Consider the following 23914-nt stretch of genomic DNA (forward strand, 5'->3'; position numbering starts at 1 on the left):
AAATGTGTATGTTATGACCACTGTAATTCATCACAGCACCACTGATAGTTTCTTGCTGGAGGCAAGGTGCCTTCATTCACCATTTCCTTACAGCCTGGTTAAGGATCACCCTCTGAATTCTTTAAGGTTGCTTCTTATGAGCCCATGCAGGATGCCAAATTGAAATGATTCTGCCTAAATACCGCCTTTGGGTAGCATTCACAACAGCAAAAAGGATTGAGGGAACTCATGCCCTGGCACTGAGACTACCTTGTGTGCACTAGAAGGGCTGATGATAATGGAGTAAGCTTGGAGTTAAACAACTGATTGATCTTGAAGTGTTGGAATATTCATTGTTATGGCCAGTCCATGCCCTATGCTACTTTGTGGATAGAATGGCCATCATTTGATCACCAGCTCCATTTGTCTGTCATGAATAAATTAAGTCTGTGCAGTGGGTCACCCCTGTTTCTAAAGAGACTGGTCCGCTGGGTAAAAATATCAACACCACTGGGCTCATAAACACATAGCATGGCATGGTTTGTGCTGCTGAATGGGCATAACTGCATTTCATTGCCTCTGTACAGCTGATCTAATCTAATCATCATGACTCCTTTTTGAGTATTAGAGTAATTTGTCCCATCCTAGTAATGTGTGGTGTTCATTTGAATTCCCTTCCAGTCAGTCCTTAAATTGGTTGGTTCCTGGTGACACTGTGGCATACCCTATGCAACTTTGTATCACACCTTGATCACCCATTGATAAAACCACAGTTAACTTCCTGGCACAATTACAAAGTTAATTTAATTGTGCCATATGATCACCATCTTATTCAAAAATAAATTCATGTCAAAACACACATTATACTGGATGCACTGTTTATTTAGAACTGTATTTTCATCCTAGTCTCTGGAAACTGAAAAGACCAGTATAAGGATTGTATGAACCAGCACAAGAATAGATAATCAGAAGAAAGGAAATACATATGTCATTTATGTACTGCGCTAAGGCTGTTATGCAAATGCAAAACTAATTCAATGCTTTGGGAATTTTAGAGATTTCATATTTTAATTTGATATATTTTCTCTCATTCTGTGAATATCTAATTTTGCTACTTTCTTAGAAATCTGGTTGTTTTTCAAAAGTTCTGGTTATTGATGTGCTCAGAATTTTTATCAAGCAAAAACAAAACAAAACAAAACAAAAAAATCACCACCAACAACCCTGCATTGCTGAGTTTAAATAAAAGAGTGTTATTCTTATTGCCACCTCAGCAGTAGCTGATCTGCTGAACTTGCAGGTAGTTTGGGGGTAACCTTTTTATTGGGTCAAGCCTCATTGTAAATGTAAGTGGGTTTTGTGGTGCATTTTATTCAGGCTAATAGATCTTTGATGTGGTAGTGCAGATGGATTTAACTAACCCTCGTGAGCTTTAGAGCCGCTGGAGAAGCTCATGGCCAAGTGGATATATAACAGAATTACAGATATGAATGCAATCACTCACTGCACATGGTTAGCGTCGTTATATCCAAGCAGCAGTGACAGCTATGGGGCCAGAGAATCTGCTTTCATTGCCATGCAGGACTTCACAGTTAAAGGATTTATTACTGAAAAGGACCCTTACAACTGCCTTTTTAAATTTTATAGATTAAATAATTTATTAATTCTAGTCTCTTGGCTGAAATCTAGAACCAGTGGGCTCAATTAAGCCCTGCTTGAAATTTAAAAATAGAAATTTAATAAGTGCATTTTTCCGGCACAATAAAAGACGCTGCTACATTTTAATATGTGTAAGGCTCATTAAACTGAAAAGTATTTCAGGATGCGTTAGATGAGCACTCATTAAGATCGTGGGGTTAATGATTAGCACAGTGGTGTCAATGCTTTTTGTTAATGTATTATACAACGACTCGAAGCACATATGTTGGTTTTTCTTTTGAATATGTATGTGGCCGACTTATTACTGTACTCTGAATCATTTCACACAGATATTTTGGTTGAAAAACCCACTGAAGAAGCTGTCTAGTATAAGACTAATTTAGATATGTTTATCTACTGCTCTCCTAAGACCAAGGAGGGTTGCAATAGTTGCAATTGAAACATGCATGTTTTGTCTTTATGACTTAAAAATCTCCATTACAATGAACTAAAAATTTTATAAAAATGTAACTGATTAGAAAAAAAGTCATCTTTAATAAAACAACAACAACAATAATAATAATAATAATAATAATAATAATAATAATGATAATAATAATAATACTATTATTATTATTATTATTATTATTATTATCATTATTATAATTATTATAATAATAATAATTTATTCCATTATCCAAATTATATTTAATTTAAGAATATTTCCTACCAGGCTTTGTTTATTAAGAATAACTTATTTGAGTTATTCAGTTAGCTCAGGAATTTCCATCAACATGCTATTCCTAGGCTTTTCCTATTTTATTTAAATAGGTTTTAGTCATTTACCATAGCTTGTTAGGGTAACATACTAAAACTTCAGTTAGAAAGAATTTATATTAACCATACAAACCATGATTTCTTGAAGAATAACTACTAAGTATTTATAAATAAAGTAATAAATGTGTTTATTACGCAACACAAATACACAGTATTCACCTTCTGTCTTTTAGTCAATGCCACTGTCTCTAAACCATACAACATCACAGGTCTCACCACAGTCCTATAAACTTTCCATTTCACTCTTGCAGATACTCTTCAATCACAAATCACTCCTGCCACTCTTCTCCACCCACTCCACCATGACTTTCATCCCCTCTCTCTCCAGCACATACCTCCACCTTTCCAGGCTCTTTTTAACCTGCTCACTACTCTCACCACAAATCACAATATCATCCGCAAACATCATAGTCCATGGAGACTCCTGTCTGACCTCGTCTGTCAACCTGTCCATCACCACTGCATACAGGAAAGGGCTCAGAGCCGATCCTTGATGCAGTCCAACCTCCACAATGAACCAGTCTGCCGTTCCTACTGCAAACTTCACAGCTGTCACACTGTCCTCATACATGTCCTGCACCACCCTCACATACTTCTCTGACACACCTGACTTCCTCATACAATACCACAATTCCTCTCCCTGCACCCTGCCGTACACTTTCTCCAAATCCACAACCACACAATGCAACTCCTTCTGACCTTCTTTATACTTCTTCATCAACATTCTCAAAGCAAATTATGCATCTGTGGTGCTCGGCATGAAACCATACTGCTGCTCACAGATGGTCACCTCTTTTTTCAGCCTGGCTTCCACTACTCTTTCCCATAACTTCATGGTGTAACTGATCAACTTTATTCCCCTGTATTTAGGTCTGCACATCTCCCTTATTCTTAAAAATCACCAGCACCAGTACCAGCACACTCCTTCTCCATTCCTCAGGCATCCTCTCACCCTCCAAAAGTTGAACAAACTGGTTAAAAACATCTCTCCTAAACATCTCCATGCTTCTTCTGGTATGTCATCTGGTCCACAACAAACTTTCCACTCTTTATCCTATTAATTGCTGCTCTCAGTTCCTCCTTACTAATCCTATCTGCCTCCTACTTCACCATCTCCACACCATCCAACCTTCTCTCTCTTTCTCTCTCTCTCTCTCTCATTTTAGCAAAATCTACCACCACCTGCCCTTCCACATTCTTCTCCTACACTTATCCTTTTCCTGCTGTCTCTGTAGATGTCTTCCTCCTCTCTTTCTACTCCTTCGGCCAACAGTAGCCCGATTTCGGTACCTTGTTCCCTAACAATACCAGTGGCAGTCGTTGGTAACTCGGGCTTCGACCAATCCGGTATGAATTGCTGGATTACACAAATACACAGTATACAGAAAGTAAAAAATTGAGAGAATTTTTTTATTTAATAGTTTGACTCACAAGCGAAAAGTAACTTCTGTTGTATAACGCACAAGTTTTTAAACCCCTGAGCCTCTTAGACATTTATAATGAGCTTAGCAAACACGAGACCTGTTGTATTTTACGGCAGGATGGGCCTCAAGCCTGGTAGCTCAGCTTAAGCTGTTGTATGTAATTTGGTTCCTGAGAATGAGTCTGTGGAACAATGGAAAAAAATGTATGCAAACCAGTTTGCAGTATTATGTTTATGTGTATGAGTGCATGTGTGTGCATGAATGTGTGTGAGTGAAGAATAATTACATGTTGCAGAATGCATAACTGTATACTGTTTTTTTGTAAACATACAATATACTTATGATGCCATCACACTTCTAAAAATAAAATATAGATTTAACTGTTAACAAACATATCCTGTGGAATATTTTATTTAAACGTAATTTGGATTTAATTTATGTGGTCTTTCACATCATTCTGACCAGTCCAGCAACATTTCACATTGCGACATTGTTATAAATCTATTTCATTACTAAACAAACCAGCAACCTGTGACAAGACTTTCATCAACCAGGAAAACAATTTATTGGTTATAGTTTCTTTTTTTTTCTTTTTTAAGAAAATGTATAACAATTCTAAAGACTATCAGTTTATCCTTTTTACATTCACTTAGATTGTAAAAGACTAAAAAAGGCCTAGAAAGAAAAAAAAAATCAGCTCCTGTCACTGTTTCACATTTAGCCCATATGAAGTTTAGTGACAGTTTATGTTGTTGAAAAATAGATAAAGTTAATTTGTTAAGTTGTTAAGTATTAGCTGAAAGGCTGTTTCATACCAGTCTATCAAGTGTTTATCAAAATATCAAAATAACAAATAAACAAGTACAGAAACCACAACTAGATGTGAAACAACAGGTCCACTTATATCCTCCTACTGTATATACATTAGGTTTGTCAGTGCAGTGTTGAAAATCAACATGATTATGGTTCTAATCCTAAGTCTGTGGATAAGTTTTCCAAATGCTCTGACTGTGATTAGCCATGTGTTGTGTTTATAAATGATGCCATCCAGCAAATTTCACTAAAACCTTTAATTGTCTTAGTTTCACACAATGAGTCGAATGTCTGCTTTCATTTAATTCTGGTCTGAATGCAAATGCTTCTGATGGACCAGTGGTCTGTAACTGCAAAGCTTATCTCGGTAAAAAATTTGTGTTTATCTCATACAATTCTGGTAAATGCACTGCCTGCCTGAAAATACACGAGTTTCCATATCCCACTATATGATTCTACCACTGCTGTTGTTTCTAACTCTACAAACATGTTTTTCTCTTTTCCCTATTTGTATTGTAGTAGTGTGGTCTGAAGGGCATGATGGCTTATTGATGACCTTAATACTAGTGTTTGCTTTGAGCTTGCTGCACCATATCCTGAGCTGTATGTCGAAATATCAGTTTTTCACACCTCCCATTTGACACTTTCAGAAATGCCTCACCTCCTGTTTTATATGAAAATGCTGTTTCCAATGAAATTACATTAAGCTTTTTTCCCAAAGTCATAAAAGAGGACATTATCTGCACATTGTGAGTTATGTCAATACACAGCTACAAAGTTTTGCTTGACCCTGCATTTAATTGGAACGTTGCTTTATTGCCTGGGAGTTAATGTATTGTGTCCTATTGTAGGACATGCCTGAGCAGAAACCAAATTTAATTCCAAGATCTGCCCAAAGCTCTGACAGAATTTAAATGGTTCCTCGTGTAGAATGCAAAATTCGCCTTACAAACAGAGCGCAACATATTAGGTTAAGAAGTGCCTTCATAAATCACATCCTCATCTCCAATCAAGTCTGCCCATGCAAAATTAGATGCTGAAGCATGGCTGGCAAAAAAAAAAAAAAAAAAGCTCTGTATATAGAGGTGGTGTATAACAAGTGCAATACTGAATCACATCTCTGGACTTGCTCTCCTCACTTTCATGTGTGATCAGTATGTAAAAATATTCTAACCCTCTGCATGATGACTCTGGCTTGGTTAACAGGCTTTGTTAAAACCCTGTTTGATCAGTCTTGCTTTTGTGCAATTCAACATCTAATGGATTGTAGTATTTAATCAATAAAAAAAAAATTTAGATTAAGACTATTTTCAGATTTTCGTGTATCAGCTGTCATTTCTATGTTGAGATGTCATGATAGATCTCTAGTTCACTTAAACTGACATTTGCCTTCAATAAATTATACCACATAACTTGACATTTTCAGGAATTAAACCCTTATCCCAACACTTTTGCTTTCTCATATAGAGTGGATTTATTCAAAATGTTGTTTATTTAGACTCAGCAGGATAAAGTGGAAGACATAATGCTCTGCATACAAATCATTAATTTAGTTGTGATATACAATTACTATTCCAGTCCTGCATTGTTGTTATGTTTATGTTGTATTTTTTATTTCTTTCTTCCGGATTCGCCATCAGTCAGACAGACAGGAATCTCTGGTAGTCAATTTGCAATTTAAAACTATACAGATTAACTACTTTCATTTGCCCATGTGACATAATATATCAACATAAAAAAACACTTTCTTAAAGACTGATTTTTTTTTTCATTTTACACAACACTTGCAAGGCCAGTGGGGGTTCTGCTTTTTGATCACATGCAAATCAATTGAAAATGAGACATGGGGAGGTGTGAACGTGATTGATTCTTTTTGCCTGTGTCGGGAAGCATGGGGAGCAGAGAGCAGTAAAAGCCACATCAATAATAAAAAACCTGATTCACTGGTGGGGGTTGGAACAGGAAATTAGATGGAGCATTTTGGTGGTTATCCTCATCCAAGATTTTAGTGTCCAATCAGAATGAATGCATACACACTACTGTTTACTGAGGATTAATGCAGTACTGAGACATCGCCATGGTTTTCGTTCAGTTACACTGAATTTAAATTTTAGTTTCAAAATTTTAACTTCTTCTTCTTCTTCTTTCGGCTGCTCCCATTAGGGGTCGCCACAGCGGATCATCCGTCTCCATACCACCCTGTCCTCTACATCTGCCTCTTTTACACCAACTACCTGCATGTCTTCCCTCACCACATCCATGAACCTCCTTTTTGGCCTTCCTCTTTTCCTCCTACCTGGTGGGTCCATCCTCAGCATGCTTCTACCAATATAATTTATGTCCCTCCTCTGCACATGTCCAAACCATCTCAATCTCGCCTCCCTCACCTTGTCACCAAAACATCCTACATGCGCTGTCCCTCTAATAAACTCATTTCTAATCTTATCCATCCTCGTCACTCCCAACGAAAACCTCAACATCTTTAGCTCTGCTACCTCCAGCTCCACCTCCTGTCTTTTACTCAATGCCACTGTCTCTAAACCATACAACATCGCAGGTCTCACCACAGTCCTATAAACTTTCCCTTTCAATTTTGCAGATACCCTACTATCACAAATCACTCCTGTCACTCTTCTCCACCCACTCCACCCTGCCTGCACTCTTTTCTTCACTTCTCTAACACACTCTCCATTACTTTGCACTGTTGAACCCAGGTACCTGAATTCCTCCACCTTCTGAAGCTCTTCTCCTGCAACCGCACCACTCCACTGCCCTCCCTCTCATTCACACACATGTACTCTGTCTTACTCCTACTGAGTTTCATTCCCCTTCTCTCCAGTGCATATCTCCACCTCTCCAGGCTCTTCTCAACCTGCTCCCTACTCTCACAACAAATCACAATATCATCCGCAAACATCATAGTCCAGGGAGACTCCTGTCTGACCTCGTCCGTCAACCTGTCCATCACCACTGCAAACAGGAAAGGGCTCAGGGCCGATCCTTGATGCAGTCCAACCTTCACTCTAAACCAGTCTGTCGTACCTGCTGCACACTTCACTGCCGTCACACTGTCCTCATACATGTCCTGCACCACCCTTACATACTTCTCCGACACACCTGACTTCCTCATACAGTACCACAACTCCTCTCTTGGCACCCTGTCGACGCCTTCTAAATCCACAAATACACAATGCAATTCCTTCTGTCCTTCTCTATACTTCTCCATCAACATTCTCAAAGCAAATATGGCATCTGTGGTGCTCTTCCTCGGCATGAAACCATACTGTTGCTCACAGATGGTCACCTCTTCTCTCAGCCTGGCTTCCACTACTCTTTCCCATAACTTCATGGTGTGACTGATCAACTTAATACCCCTGTAGTTACTGCAGGTCTGCACATCTCCTTTATGCTTAAAGATCGGTACCAGCACACTCTTTCTCCATTCCTCAGGCATCTTCTCACCTTCCAAAATCCTGTTAAACAATCTGGTCAAAACCCCACTGCCATCTCTCCTAAACATCTCCACGCTTCCACCGGTATGTCATCTGGTCCAACCGACTTTCCACTCTTCATCCTCTTAATCGCTGCTCTCACTTCCTCCTTACTAATCTTATCTACATCCTGCTTCACCATCTCCACATCATCCAACCTTCTCTCTCTGATTTTCCTCATTCATCAGCTGCTCAAAATACTCCCTCCACCTTCTCAACACACTCTCCTCACTAGTCAACACATTTCCTCTCCATCCTTTACTGCTCTAACTTGCAGTACATCCTTTCCAGCTCGGTCCCTCTGCCTGGCCAATCGGTACAAATCCTTTTCTCCTTCCTTAGTGTCCAACCTCTCATACAGCTCCTCATATGCCTTTTCCTTGGCTTTCGCCACATCCTCTTAACCTGCTGCCGCATCTCCTTGTACTCCTGCCTACTTTTCTCATCACTCTGTCTATCCCACTTCTGTTTTGCCAACCTCTTTCTCCTTATGCTCTCCTGCACTTCCTCATTCCACCACCACGTCTCCTTGTCTTCCTTTCTATTTCCAGATGTCACACCAAGTACTTTTCTAGCTGCCTCCCTCATCACTCCTGCAGTAGTTGCCCAATCATCCAACACCTCCTTAACACCACTGAGCCTCTCTGACCTCTTCCCTGAACCTCACACTACACTCTTCCTCCTTCAGTTTCCACCATCTTATTCTTCTTTCAGTCCTCACTCTCCTCCTCTTCATCCTCGCCTCCAAAACCATCCTACAGACCACCATCCTATGCTGTCTAGCTACACTGTCCCCTGCCAACACCTTACAGTCGCCAATCTCCTTCAGGTTGCATCTCCTGCATAGCACATAGTCCACCTGTGTGCACCTTCCTCCACTCTTATACGTCACCCTATGATCCTCCTTCTTTTAAAATAAGTGTTCACCACTGCCATTTCCATCCTTTTAGCAAAATCTACCACCATCTGCCCTTCCACATTCCTCTCCTTAAAACCATACCTACCCATCACCTCCTCATCACCTCTGTTCCCTTCACCCACATGCCCATTAAAGTCCGCCCCAATCACTAACCGTTCTTTCCTAGGTACACCATCTACCACTTCATCTAATTCACTCCAGAATCTTTCCTTCTCCTCCATCTCACAGCCAACTTGTGGAGCATAGGCACTGATGACATTTATCATCATCCCTTCAACTTCCACCTTCACGATCATCACCCTATCAGAAACTCTCTTCACCTCCACTACACTCTTACTGTACTCTTCCTTCAGAATCACCCCTACACCATTTCTCTTTCCATCCACACCATGATAAAACAGTTTAAACCCACCTCCAATGTTCCTGGCCTTACTCCCTTTCCACTTGGTCTCCTGAACACACAACATATCTACCTTTCTCCTCTCCATCATATCAGCTACCTCTCCCTTTACCCGTCATAGTACCAACATTTAAAGTACCAACCCGAACCTCCACTCTCCTACACTGCTCCTTTCCCTGCCGTCTCTGTAGGCGTCTTCCTCCTCTCCTTCTCCTCCTTGACCAACAGTAGCCCAATTTCCACGGTACCCTGTCGGCTAACGATACCTGTGGCGGTCGTTGTTAACCCGGGCCTCGACCGATCCGGTATGAAATTCTCATTTGTGATCCGCATATTTGATTTGGCACGTGTTTTACGCTGGATGCCCTTCCTAACGCAACCCTCCCCATTTACCCGGGCTTGGGACCGGCACTAAGAATGCACTGGCTTGTGCCTCCCTAATGGCTGGGTTACTTTCAAAATTTTAACTGATTAGCTTATACTAAGGCATGTATATATTATTTAGCTCTAGCACTGGAGATTCAGTGCAAATAAACTTTTTTCAGGTGATGTATTAAATGTTATCTTGAGGAAACTGTTTAAACATTATTCATGGTTGGTTATAATCCCTTACCTTTTCAAGAAGGTCAAGATAACTTAATCCTTGCAATGAATATATTTCAGATTGTCAGGAACTCCTTACAATGGTATAAATACAAATTGCTTTAAAATCCTTTTGTAGTACTGCATTAGTATGCACAATGAGAAAACAAAAACCTTTCAAACAAAAACACTAATAGAGATTTGTGTTGGAGGCAATAAAAAAAAAAAAATTCCACATAAATGTATAATCATGGCTCTGTGAAGACCAACTGTGCCTAAGAAAAGCTGATGCATTTTTTTTGTCATGCTAATTATTGATTGTTGTTCTGTAGTTGCATATATAGTGTATTGAAGTTTAATGTACATACTGCCTTAAAGCTTGCACTTGCCATCACATCTTTTACTTTTGCCAATGTGTTTGTGAGGGGAAATGGAATAAATAGGGTGGTATTTATTATAATTGTTAACTTAATAATAATGCATCATCAATCAGAATGTTATTGTGCTGCAGGGTTGATTCCCAAATAAATGTATGTGGCATAATTATAAATCAAACTATGTATATTAAATACATTTAAGGCTTTTTTAATAATTAATGCCTGTTTACTGTGTTACAAATTTCTTTCTACTTAAGGATGTACAGTTGACTGATATGTAGCTCATTTCACTTGTTCATAGGGGCATTCCAGGGAAGAAGTGTGGCACTATCATTTTAACAGCAGAGGAACTGGGAAACTGCAGGGTAAGTCTGCCATTTATATAAATACTGCAGTAGACTACAATTTAGCTAAACCTAATTTGTTGTGATTCTCATTTAACTTTTTTCAAATATATTTACTGCGGTACTTGGCTTTCCTATTTTGTAACGAAGATTAAATATATAACTGAAGGCATTTTTCTCCCTAAATTACGAAAAACAAACTGGGGAATAAAGAATAGTCATTATTACACGCACACACACACACACACACACACACACACACACACACACACACACACACACACACACACACACACACATTCACGCGCACGCACACACGCACACACGTACGGACACACAAACCAACTGGCTATTGGTTTATTAGTTACATCAAATACATTTCTTATCTATGCACTTTCTCAAGACCAACAAAAGCCATTGAAATATTTATTGCATTTCTGAGTGATGGAAATAAAGACCAAGAAAATGACTGGCACAGCATTTTTTGTTTCTGTTTCTGTGCCATAAAACCTAAAAACAAACTTAACCAGAATATTTCTTCAGACCTTGTAGGCTTGTTGGTTGTTCCTAATATGTCAGCATTCCCCTTTAGTCATTTCAAATGCAACTTTCTATGAATTCGATTTTAAAACCTGGACACATTTTTAAAATCGTGAAACATCCTGCTTGACCCACAATTCTTTAGAGAGATTTCTAGTGCATTTTGTGCTTAAGGAGCTTGCATTTATAATTTGAGCCAATGATGGGTAAGCAGCTAGAATTACTGGGAAGATTATGCAGTATAATTGCTTATGCATTTCCGATGTATGGATGCATCTGCTTTAATTGTTCTTTGATAGAAACACAGTGAACAACACTAGATGCAAAGATAAAAGGCTCATTATTCAAAAGTTAACATGAATTTCATCAATACTCCCTCTGTGTTTTCAATTTTTACATTCATCGAGCTGGTCCACCATAAGTCACTTTATGTGCTTCCATGGAAGGGAATTAACATAAGTGTGGGCATACGATGTGCTACTCATTGTATATTTTGAGTCCCCTTTCTCCTTTATCCAGCCAACAGAGGATAGACAGGGTAGGGTGGTGTCAGACAGTAGATCTATGCATTAGTCATTGACTTTGTGTGGAGAGTGTGCACAAGCATTTGTCTTGCTGGAAAGCTTGGCATATACTGCTTTCAATAACATCATCTTTGACCTACTCCTGGACAAAGTAAGACAGCTTAACATATCTCCACCTGTCTGCCGTTGAATTATTGATTTACCGTCAAACAGTACGCCAATTCTCAGACACACCCTACCTCGACACCAGTGCTCTACAAGATTAAATATTTTCTCTCTTGCCAAACAATTTTGCAGAAACAGAATCAAGCTATTTAAGTTTGCAGAGGGCACCACACAAACAAGACTCTCATCAAACAATGATAAGCCCACATATTCAACTTAAAGTTAAAGAAAAAAAAAAAAAAACTGCAGAGATGATTAGTTTCAGAAGTTTAGTTTCATCACACCTTTTTATAGCAAGAAGCACTCAAAAGGTACATAATTTTCAACACAATCACATACAATACCCTGCAATGCTGTTTTTATTCTGCGACATCTACAGAGAGCTACAATAGGATCAATAGTCACATCCTCTGTTTCTTTCCAGTTCAGCTCTGCACCTTCAAATGCCAAACGTAAGCTACAGAGCATCATTAGAATTGCAGGAAAAAAAATAATACAATTGGTTGTCAACTCCCCACCCTTACTGACCTGAATTCATCCAGAGCGAAGACGAAATGTGGAAAATCATAGCAGACAATACACATCCCAGCCACTTTCTTTTTTAGCATTTCCCTTCACAACAGAGACCCAGAATAAGAAACCTGAAATCTCAATACGTCAACACCTGCAAAGTTTCTTTCTAAAAGACAAGAATTTTCTACAACCCAACACTTCTTCCCTCTGACATGCAGCAAAAGTGACTTTAGCACACCAATGCAATTAAATTGTAATTACACTAACACCTGCACTAACTGCACACTAACACTAATTACAGTCAAAAGTAATTATTATATTACCCTGCATTCTACTGTATCAACAGTATCCACATATCACAAACTTTTGTGCTGCATTTCTGTACATATATATATATATATATATATATATATATATATATATATATATATATTGTATTACATTGCAATGTGTTATCTCATATTTTATTGTATGTTATTGTATTATGTTGTAATATATTATATTACAGTATACTCTTTGGCTGTGTGATGTCCTGTATGTGTTACTGAACCAAATGGAATTCCTTGCACTGCCTGTCCTTGGCAAATAAAAATTGTTGATTCTAATTCTGATAACTGACACAAACATTGGACATGGGCTCTACCTCAGGGCTTTATATTATAGTTAAAGATACTGTGATGGTGAGAAAAGAATGCGTATAGTGATGTTGAGAACCCCATGGACTAAAGAGATGAACAGGGAGATGTGCTCGGAGTGCAGAGCACTTGTGACTGGTCAGGTGATGTGGCTTGCAGTGCATGAGCTGACTAAGAAATTCTGGTATATGTTTGTGTAACTTCACTGAGGATTTGAGGGAACTGCTTCAAAAATACAACAGACAGAGACATCGCAGAACAACAAGATAAGCTTACTGTAACCATGCAATTTCTTTCAGTAATTTTGTAGTGCCTGGGCCTCCTCTGTGTCTTCAAGTCATGTTCATAGCATTCCAGCAAATCCTAGTCTGTGATAATATTGGAAAAACTGCAGAAAGAATGTTCTAGAAAGTAAGTTCTCCCTGTTGTCTCGTTAAATTTACTGTCACACCCCGTGTTATGACTTACAATAAAACTCTGCAGCTGGGAGAACATAATAGTTCACCCGGGATCAATAAGACACATATTCAGAACACTCTACGACACACTAGCTTTTGTAGACTTTTTGATAATACCAGGGGCTTGTTAAGACAAAAAGGTAGTTTTATTATGCAGAATTCTTTGTACTCTGCATGCCAAAAGATACTCCTTTTCCTCCTAAATCAGAATGTGTGCTATGTTTAGCCAAAGCTTACACAGATAATGTAGATGGTTTGTATTAAAATGCTTTGTCTCATTGGTTAAAGGCATTATTCATTTCACAGTGTCAGAGCATAGTCTCTCTGGGGTATAATGCATATATTCGGGCAATTTTTGCCAGTATTTATCAGAGTCTTCACTATTATACCTAATGATGATGACCTTTGGTGTAAGAATTGTATTCCTAGAGCTAGAGGAAGTACAGATGGCATGAATGTGCAGGTACACATTAGTGTGGTGGAGAAAAAGCTCATTATTGTTTGTAATGGAGGAAATGGCATTTAAATGCTTTTTCTGTGTGACAGTTTTGAGTCTAGTTTTGTGTGTGGTATATTTGAAAACCTCATATGAGACAAAACTACACCACTGTTCTAAAAGCGTTAGACAGCGCTGTTCTGAAGTGTAATTGCAATGTTTAAATATGTACTTGTGTTTGCAACCAACATGGAATTTGTTTCACTAGAGCCCCCTCTTATCGCCCATATGTTATGAACATCCGTGATTGCTGAAATTACATTAGATGCACTCCACATTAAACAACTGAAACTGTCAGCCTAACTTTAACCTTAAATTGTCAGGGTGTGTGGGTGACTGGAAGGTGGACCCAAATGCAGGATGCAGACCGGAGTATAATTAAACAATATTTAATGAAGTGAGCAAGCAGAGACACAAAGTTCAAAAATAGCCGACAGACAGAGCAAAGGGGAGAAAAACAAAAACACAGTCTGAAAAACAGTCCTTAATCCAAATACCGAGAAAACAGTGAGATGCAGGGAAGACAAAAATCAGAAACCAAAAAAAAAAAAAAGTCCAAAAGTCAGGCACAGCATACGGAGCAATATAGTTCAGATAAAAACACAAACATATAACAAAAGTCCAAAATCTAAACCAGTAATCTGGGTAGCCAGTGCCAGAACAGGGATCAGAGACAGGGTTGGGAAAAAGGAACCAGCTCAGGCAGGGTGGAAAGAATAATCTCAGGGACATGAAAAACCAGTGAGATAATCTGGCCCCGAGTAAATGTACAAGGTGGTGTGAGAAAACACAAACCTCGAGCGCCTCGAAACCGGAAGTCAGTACTGTAAAACTGGAAGTCAGTGCAGTGATTTGGGAGGTTTGATTGTCACTCCCATTGAACACACATGCCCAAACAAAACACACACACTCAATCACTTGCAGTCTAAAACCTCTGGCAATCTCAAAGGAATTATATGGCAGCTACACTCTGTTAAGAGAGTAGCATCTGCCAGAATGCTAGTTATCTTGCCTAGCGAAGTGTGCTGGATTATAACGGTCTCTTCAACACCCGTGAAACTGTCATTTAGCTCAGACCTTTGGCAGGCTGCTCTATCCTTCCCTTTCTTTTATCTCCTCTCTGCCTTTTTTTAATGCTTCTTCTCACTCATTGATTTCCCTCTATCCTCCTATCTCCCCAGCCCCCATCCTTCTCTATTCTTCCGCTCCAGACCTCAATCTAATCATATGCTTTAATAGCACCTCTTGTGCATGGAAAGGCTTGGCAGTTAAATTGACTCATAGCATTATCATTGTGCCAATGATGAGAATGAAACATGCTAATACCATATAAATTGCAGTAATCTATGCAACACCGTGCTAATGCAGCATTTATTGCTGTTAAAAAGATCCTACAGTTCTCATACACTCAGACAAAGAGTATAAAATCCACAATCACACCCACTCTGTTGACAATAAAAAACACTTTGTTTTTCTCATCTATTTGGCCTTTTGCACATAAACACATGTTAGGCACAGATTTTAAAAAAAGGATCATTATCTTGTAGCTGGAAACCCTGAATATATTTTTAGGTTAAACATAAAGGGACATTTTCATGCACAAGGTCTGTTTTTAATGTGCTAATCTTGTTTTTGTCGAACACAAGCTGATTCTCTGTAGCAAGCAAGGTATGACTATAATCCTATTGGATTTACAACCTCTCACTTTCTTTTTTTCAACTTCCCCCAGGACTGTGTCACTATGCAATTCTGTGCCAATAAGCTGGACAAGAAAGACTTCTTTGGTCGCTCAGACCCTTTCATGGTGTTCTACCGGAGTAATGAGGATGGAACGTGAGTTAATTCATGTATACTTTAGTCTCTAATGCATGTCAGTACAGCTAAGTGTTTTTAAATGTTTTTCACATGAAAAGAAAAATAAGACCCTTAAAGTGTATAGACAATACTTTCTAAAATGTACCAAGACTACATTTGCAATCCAGCTCATATCATAGCATCATAGTATTTTATAGTATTAGATAATTATAGAAAGCCTGTTATTTTTCAACATCTGATTTCATGAATGTGAATGAAAATACATTCTAAGACTGATATGCAAAATCTTTAGCAGGAGTTATTAGCTCATCTTTGTTTCTATTTTGTATTCAGATTTACTATCTGCCATAAGACTGAGGTAATGAAAAACACACTCAACCCTGTGTGGAAACCTTTCAGCATCCCAGTGAGAGCTCTCTGCAATGGAGACCACGATAGGTATGCACACACAGTGCCACTCTCAGCAGAATTATTTTCTACCAACAATAGAGTGGTATGTATAATTTTGGTAGTATGATGATCCTCGAATGCCTGTCCCCAGGCAGTAATGATTTGCGAGTGTTATTTGCGAGGGAGTGTAAAGGGGATGTATTATGTGGCTTCCTGCTGAGAAAAGCTGGTCTCTTTTGATTGATTGTTACAAATAATAGTCATGCTCTTGATGCACCTCTGACTAACTGCACCAGCTGCATCTGCCATTATGTCTGAGAAAGACATTGGAAAGGGATTCAGCAAAAAAAAAGCTAGGATGAGTTTGTTCAGTTTTGTGATTCAGATACACCTGACAGACACTCTGGAAGATGTTTGTTTCCGATACTGACAGAGACACCTGCCTTATAATGCCTACCTGGCTTTCCATCCCATTCCTTTGTGTACATGCTAATCCACACAACTACTGTATCTCCAGCTCTTCTGGTATGCTGTGTGCTGTAGTATTCTTATATACTGTAAACAAACACAAAACATGCACTTGATTAAAGGCAACATGCTTAAGAACATCAGTAACTCTAATCAGCACATAGAAAAAGGGTCAGAGGTCAAGGCAATGCATTTCAGGCACACATTCATTATTCATTTAGATTTGTTACTGCCCAACAGTCATTGTATTAAAATATAACCAGTTTTCCCAATGAATACTAATAATTTATTGAACAAAAATAAATAAATCTCCAAAAATAATGATTAAGATTAAGCCCCTACATGAATCAATAATAAATAATTAAGAAAATTAATATATTTGTCACAAATCACATTTAACATAAATTAATACATTAACAACATTAATTGTACTAAGGCATTACAGAAACTAACTTACAGAAAAGCGATTGCTATACCATGTAATATAAAAAAAGAAAATAAATTAAAAGGAAATAATTCTAAATAGATAAAAGGCTATAAGGCAGTTAAAAACCCATAATTGGGTAAATCATACCCATACCCATCTTCCCATCGTAACCCATAGTGTATGTGGGTTTACAAACACAGACACACACTCCAACCCATCTTTTTCTCTCTAATTTGGTCACCTGCCAATACCCACCCACTAGCCAGCTCTCCCCTATCATATGACAGCAACCAAATGGGAAGGCTGAAAGCTATCACATACTTCCTCTGAGACACGTGATGCCAGCCAACTGCATCTTCTCAAGCTGCTGCTCATGCTGTGTCACAGGGCAGTGTAACACACTAGGAGGAATGCACTATCAGCTCACCACAGCTAACACTAAACCCCCAGATGCCCATGACTGCTTTATGACACTGTGATTGACATTGGAGAGGGAGTATGCCATCCTTCCCACCCCCCAGAGCATGGCTAATTCTTCTCCCTCAGTTTCCTGGGCAGGAATGGCTATGGCATCAACAGGATATCTGCGTGACAGGGTGAATGCTGTTCAGTTGTCCCATTCTGCTGGCTCTAACTACATGATGCAAAGTTGAAATCCCTGAACATATGTGGATGGTGATGAGGATGATAAATGACTGCTAATGACAACACAGTTGTTAGTCCAAAAGAGACAAATAAACCATGCTGCTACACTAATGTTGGATATGGAGCAAAAAACAAACTGAACTTGCTATATTGTTATTAAATACAAATATATGTTGAATTGAAGTCATCTGGCTTTTGTTACTATCAAAAAAGGTATTAACCTGTGCAGCATTCTTGGAAATAGAAAGATCATAGACATATTTCCTAACATATGTGATGTACATTTAGATATCAACCCACATGCTCATCACAAACCTTTTTTAATTTAAAAATGGCTTGTATTTTCAGTTCTGTCCACAAAACATGAATGCTATGATGACAAATTATCATCAGGCTGATCAAAATTCAGTAAGAGGGAATATTATTGCAACATTTATATACTGACTGAACTTAACATTTTTAAATAATGATTTCGAATGTCTACATCTTTCTACAGCTTTATTGCTGTAGAAAGATGTAGACATCAAAATCATTATCAGTATTGTCCAATAAGCTATAGGAATTACACACAAGCACTCCAGAGTTCCGTTTGTAATTAGGGCAAGACTGAGTATAGCACATGTGTATGTTTATAACCACAGATTACATTGGATCCCTGTAAAATTCCCATTAGATCTGAAACCAACATGAGAGATAGTGTAGTAGGTATTAACTCAAAGATAGTGCTGTCATACACACAAACACACACATACACACACACACACACACACACACACACACACACACACACACACACACACACACACACACACACACACACATATATATATATATATTACAGCTATAAATCAAATGGCTATTTTTACTGCCATAAAAAGAATAGAAATATGTTAAAAGGGAGAACAATGCAGCAGCAACTATCTCTAACTGTAAACAGCAGCATAACCCAAGGCTATGATGTCTTTTCAAACAAAGCCTTGTAGAATTCTATATTAATTTTAATTTTGCTCAATATTTTTTTCTTAGTCTCTATCACTCATTTTCAGACGCCTATAAAAGTTTCAAAACAATTACACATACTGCTAAAACTTTAAATGAAAACATGAAGGATGATACATGAAGGAAGAATCACTTAGCAAAGAGACAGCCATAACTATTTAGCCGATATTTTTCCGAAGATTTAATAATTAATCAATGCATCCGAAGTTACATTTGTCTTAGGGCATACAATGCACTATTCATTTTGAGAAGATTTTCAAGAGAGCTTTAGCATGAATAATTTTATATTACTTTTATAGTTTTTGTCTGGATTTAGAGATGATGGGAGAAGCCGAAAGAAAAAGAAGAAGAAAAAGAAGAAGAAGAAGAAGAAGAGTTAATCGGGTTCTTTTGCTTAGCCATTTAACTCACTGAGGCTGAAGGAGTGTGATGTTGCAGAGGCTCGAATCTTTGAATCTTGTTTTGTCAGTTAAACAGTATTTGGTTTATTTATTATAGCTTCAATATTTTCTTCAGTTAACTTTTGTTTTCAGATCTTCATAGGACCTAGCTATAATTTTGTTTTAATTAGAAAAATTAATATATGAAACCATTATACCATTATACCATTATACCATTACCATTATACCATTTAGCAGGCACCCAATTTTGACATTTTATGATAGACTTATATATGTTAATATTTGTATTCAAATTATGGTTGGATGTGAAAATATTATTAGGTGGGTGGGTAGCTGTCTCACAACTCCAGGGTACCTGATTCTATCCCAAGCATCTGTACTTTTAATATCTGCAAAACGTAAAACATTACCTAAAACATATGGTCATGTAGAATTGCCATGCTGAGTTATGTGCCTAGTTATCAATGTGTGTGTATGCACATTGTCCAGCAATAGCCTGCAATACCCCTTATTCCTAATTTTGTTGTAAGGTTTCATGTTTAATTCAGACATGGTACTTCTTAGAGCTCTTCTACAAATGCTTTTTTTGGCTACCATTTCATTCTGTGCACGGATGCTGATGTTTCCCCCCAACAAGACAGTGACACGTCAGTTAACCCTGTCAATCAGTCTAATTGCTTATGTCTACAGTATACAATGTTGTATTTAAATGCCTATAGGGTTTCCTACTGAGACACTGTTTACTTCCTGAAGCTTTTGATTTAGGTTAAATGCCCTGTTTATAGAGGAATCCATTTAGGGGAATGTAAAGATTTTTACACTGATGGTCTGAGGCTTAAGCCTGACATGCTTATTTTGTGCAGCACTACTCGTAACTTAGACTTTGATATAACCTTTAATCCACAAAAACCTATGATGTTCCTGTTAATCTTAACAGGCAAGTTTTTAATGTATAAACAGCCTGAGAATAGAATAGAATAGAATAGGATAGAATAGAATAGAAAAGAATAGAATAGAATAGAATATACTTCATTTGTTACATATATATTACAGCACAGTGAAATTCTTTCTTTGCATATCCCAGCTTGCTCGAAAGCTGGGGTTTGAGCACAGGTTCAGCCATTATATGGTGCCCCTGGAGCACAGAGGGTTAAGGGCCTTGCTCAAGGGCCCAAGAGTGGCAGCTTGGCAATACCGGGGCTTGAACACCCAAAACCTCACTTCAGAAATGCTTTGTTAATTCTCAAATATGTCTGACTCTCCTCACACACCCAGAGGTTATTTTGAGCTAATTCTTTAAAAAGATTTGAACATGCCTTGACAGATAGAATGCAGCAGCAGTTCTTTTTGTCTACTGGTTTTTGTGCTGTTCTGCAATTAGTAAGTATTAAATAAATAAATGTGTTCACAATTTTGCAAATCACGGTGTGCTTGCTTTGTTTGATGCTTAACAGCATGTGTAGGATTATTACCTATTCGTTGTAACAAGGTTACAAATCAAGAGTGTCTCTGTATAATAGGCAAGATTAGTGGTCCATAAAAAGACAGAATTTAATTATTAAGTCTAATAATAATATATGACAAAATGTAATTACCTCAGGTTTCATGAAAGATACTGATTCCTGCCTATTTGCTTTGCGATTTCAAACATCTCTCAGTATCTGATTAAGATTAAATCTGCACACTGCCATATTAAAAAGTTTGTCAGAAATGTTTTTTAGTTCAAATGTTTAGTATGAATTTGTGGTTTATATCTCTTTTTTTTTAGTTTTTATAGTAAATGAAAAGTGGCTAATGACACAAATGCATGATTTTTCTTGCTCTCTAATTATGCTTCTTTAATCTCATTGTGTATATCCTCCAGGTCAATTAAAGTGGAAATATATGACTGGGACCGGGATGGCAGGTAGGTCCCCTCCCCTGCCCACCTCTCTCTTTCAGACACGCACAAATTATTTTATATAAATGTCTAAAGAATGAATGAAAGTACCACTTTATGGGTAAAGCAATTATACTCTTTTGTTTCTTGCCCTTCAGCCATGACTTCATTGGAGAATTTACCACAAGCTACAGGGAGCTGTCACGGGGCCAGAGTCAGTTCAATGTTTATGAGGTCAGTAGAATTATGGTTTATTCACTATTCAATTGTATTATTAAATCTTCTGATAAAGAAAAGACACATGGTGCAGCTACAATGAAAAAGCCGCATGTACCCCACTGTTATTCTTAACTTACTGATGTCCTGCCCAGCCTTATTCACAGGGAAATTTCTAGTATTATCATACAGGACATCCTCCCTATTTTCATATTTAGTATAAGTAATATTTACAAGTATTATGAGATGATTTCTCAGAGCATGATACTAGACCAAGAAGTACCCTTTTGACTGATTTTTGCATTGGATAAGCCAACTCTTCCTTTATCTCTATCACAGGTGCAACAGTTATTTTTTTTAATTCCCTACTTTCAAAAACCTGGAAAAAGTGGAGTGTCTTATAGGTGTTTTGTGTGGTATGTGTTTCTAGACAAGAGTGTAATTACAGTTTGTATATAGCTTTGAATTGTTTGCATGACTTGTTTAATATAACCAATAAAGTTTTGATTACATTAAAAATAAAAACAAGATGTTAAAGGCACTTTTGACCATTGAGTTGAATTTTGCATTTTGCAGATTCAGGGGGCAGAGATTTGTGTATGCGGTAGTAATGATAGTGGAGTCATGGAGTAACAGATACATTGAAATGTCTTTGAATCCACCTACTTATCCATTAGAGACCAGTCTTGGCAAATTTAAAATAACATTTACTAACACACCTTTAATGTCAAATATAGTCAATTGGTGCTGCTAAAATGGACATGGATTATTGTCACTATTAATAAAAGGTTTTTTTTAAAGCTGGGCTGATGTATAACTAAATCAGGGTTCACACAGTGCAGAGGCTAGTGTGTGATATTGCCTGCTCTTCCTCTACAGGCCCTATTTCACACTGTAGATTAAGTGGTGAAGGAGAACCATTTAACTGTCATGGCTAAATAGCTGAAGCAACAGAGATGGAAATGATATTATATAATATGTATGTGTGTGTGTGTGTGTGTGTGTGTGTGTGTGTGTGTGTGTGTGTGTGTGTGTGTGTGTGTGCAAAAGGGATTAGGTAAATCAGCTCTGATGAAGCTTTGATGTGACAAAAAAATGTAATTAGTCTTTTGTAAGGGCGTGTTTTGCATACAACGTCTTAGAAAAACAGACAATGAAAGGTTAGTTTATTTTAGTTTCGGTTTTTCGTTGTAGAGTTTATTTTATCGTTTAATGCACTCTGATTCATACATTAGGTTCTGATGCACTGTCAAATTTGGACTTGGAAACACTAGATGTGTTTGAGTTCTGGTGCACCTTGACTTGAGTGTTAGCAAGAGAAGCCGATTGCATTTAAAAAGGCTTTGAAAAGTCAGCTGTATGGTTGAATGGGGAGGAATGGGATAAGATTTCTATGTACAATGTATGTGCAAATAAATATAAAATGCTAAACCACTCATCAGGAAGAACTGTTGTGAGCAGAGAGGCAAATTTTCCAAAGGCTAATAACCACAAGTACTTCATATTTTTATAGCCTATATGATTATCTTCCATTTTTATTGGTTTTGTTTGGATAAACAAAATGGCTTAAGATTACAGTTATATGAATAGACATTACAACTTTATTAGCAAACAGGCGATTTACCTATTTTATTACAGGGATGAAGGCTGTAGGCATTTATTAAGGCACAGATATTAGGAAAATCAAAGGAAATAAATAGAATTAAAAGGCATTCTCTAAAGCCCTTAATAGAAAAATATAGTGGTTAAAAGAACTAAAAAGGCATTTCCTTTTGAAATTCTGAAATTCAATAAAAATCTTTATTTTTATGTATTGCTTTATTTGGCATGGGGCTGCTGCGTAAAGCAGAAATTGCAATTTAAAAGCCAATAGGAAAACCACAGAGCTGTCAAAAATCTCAGGACTGAAAAGGAATTGCAAGTTTAATAGATAAGTTAATGAATAGAAGTTCATATTAAATTAAAGACTCACACTTTAGACCTTGTAACTGCTGAGAAGGACATTAATACAGCTTATATGCCTGTTGAGTACTAACTGATTTTAATTAAAAGATGGCTCTGTGTTGCTGGGGGGTATTGTACCCTGCTGTGATTCTGAGCTAGGTTACTATGTTTTGCATGTACTCCCTCTGGGTTCTCTAGTTCCTTGTCTCTTCCAGAAATTGCTTATAGGTGGACTGGCTATGTGAAATCGCCCCTATGTATTCCTGGAATTGTTTTCAGATTTACTGTAGCACTATAACACTGTAAAATAGGTGGAAATTATGGCTGTGTAAAGAATAATAGCAATTACTTCTAAAAGTTAGGTTAAACTATGCTAGCTTTCTAATTTCTGTTAACTGCACTTTTGGGAGATTTTATCAATATTATCAATATTAAATTGTTTTTATACAAAATCTCATATTGTAATACAGGTTTTAATAAATAATAGTATACAAGTTCTGGGTTAAATTAAACTAGTCATTACAGTACCTCTAGGTATAGGAATATATATGAATAAAACCATGCATTTGGTTAATCTGAACACAGATGGGTAGAA

The 23914-nt window shown here is 37.6% G+C and overlaps 1 protein-coding gene across 2 annotated transcripts in view; it reads left to right on the forward strand.

Moving 5' to 3' along the window:
- Window positions 1-23914, forward strand: part of cpne5a (copine Va) — an 86841-nt gene that overhangs the window by 41460 nt on the left and 21467 nt on the right. For both annotated transcript variants that reach the window (XM_046871423.1, XM_046871424.1), the window contains 5 exons: window positions 10762-10825; window positions 15865-15968; window positions 16284-16388; window positions 21145-21186; window positions 21318-21393. In XM_046871423.1, the coding sequence (XP_046727379.1) occupies window positions 10762-10825; window positions 15865-15968; window positions 16284-16388; window positions 21145-21186; window positions 21318-21393 (391 nt within the window). The remainder of the gene's footprint in view (window positions 1-10761; window positions 10826-15864; window positions 15969-16283; window positions 16389-21144; window positions 21187-21317; window positions 21394-23914) is intronic.

Source organism: Silurus meridionalis, chromosome 17, assembly GCF_014805685.1.
Source record: "Silurus meridionalis isolate SWU-2019-XX chromosome 17, ASM1480568v1, whole genome shotgun sequence".
NCBI lineage: Eukaryota > Metazoa > Chordata > Actinopteri > Siluriformes > Siluridae > Silurus > Silurus meridionalis.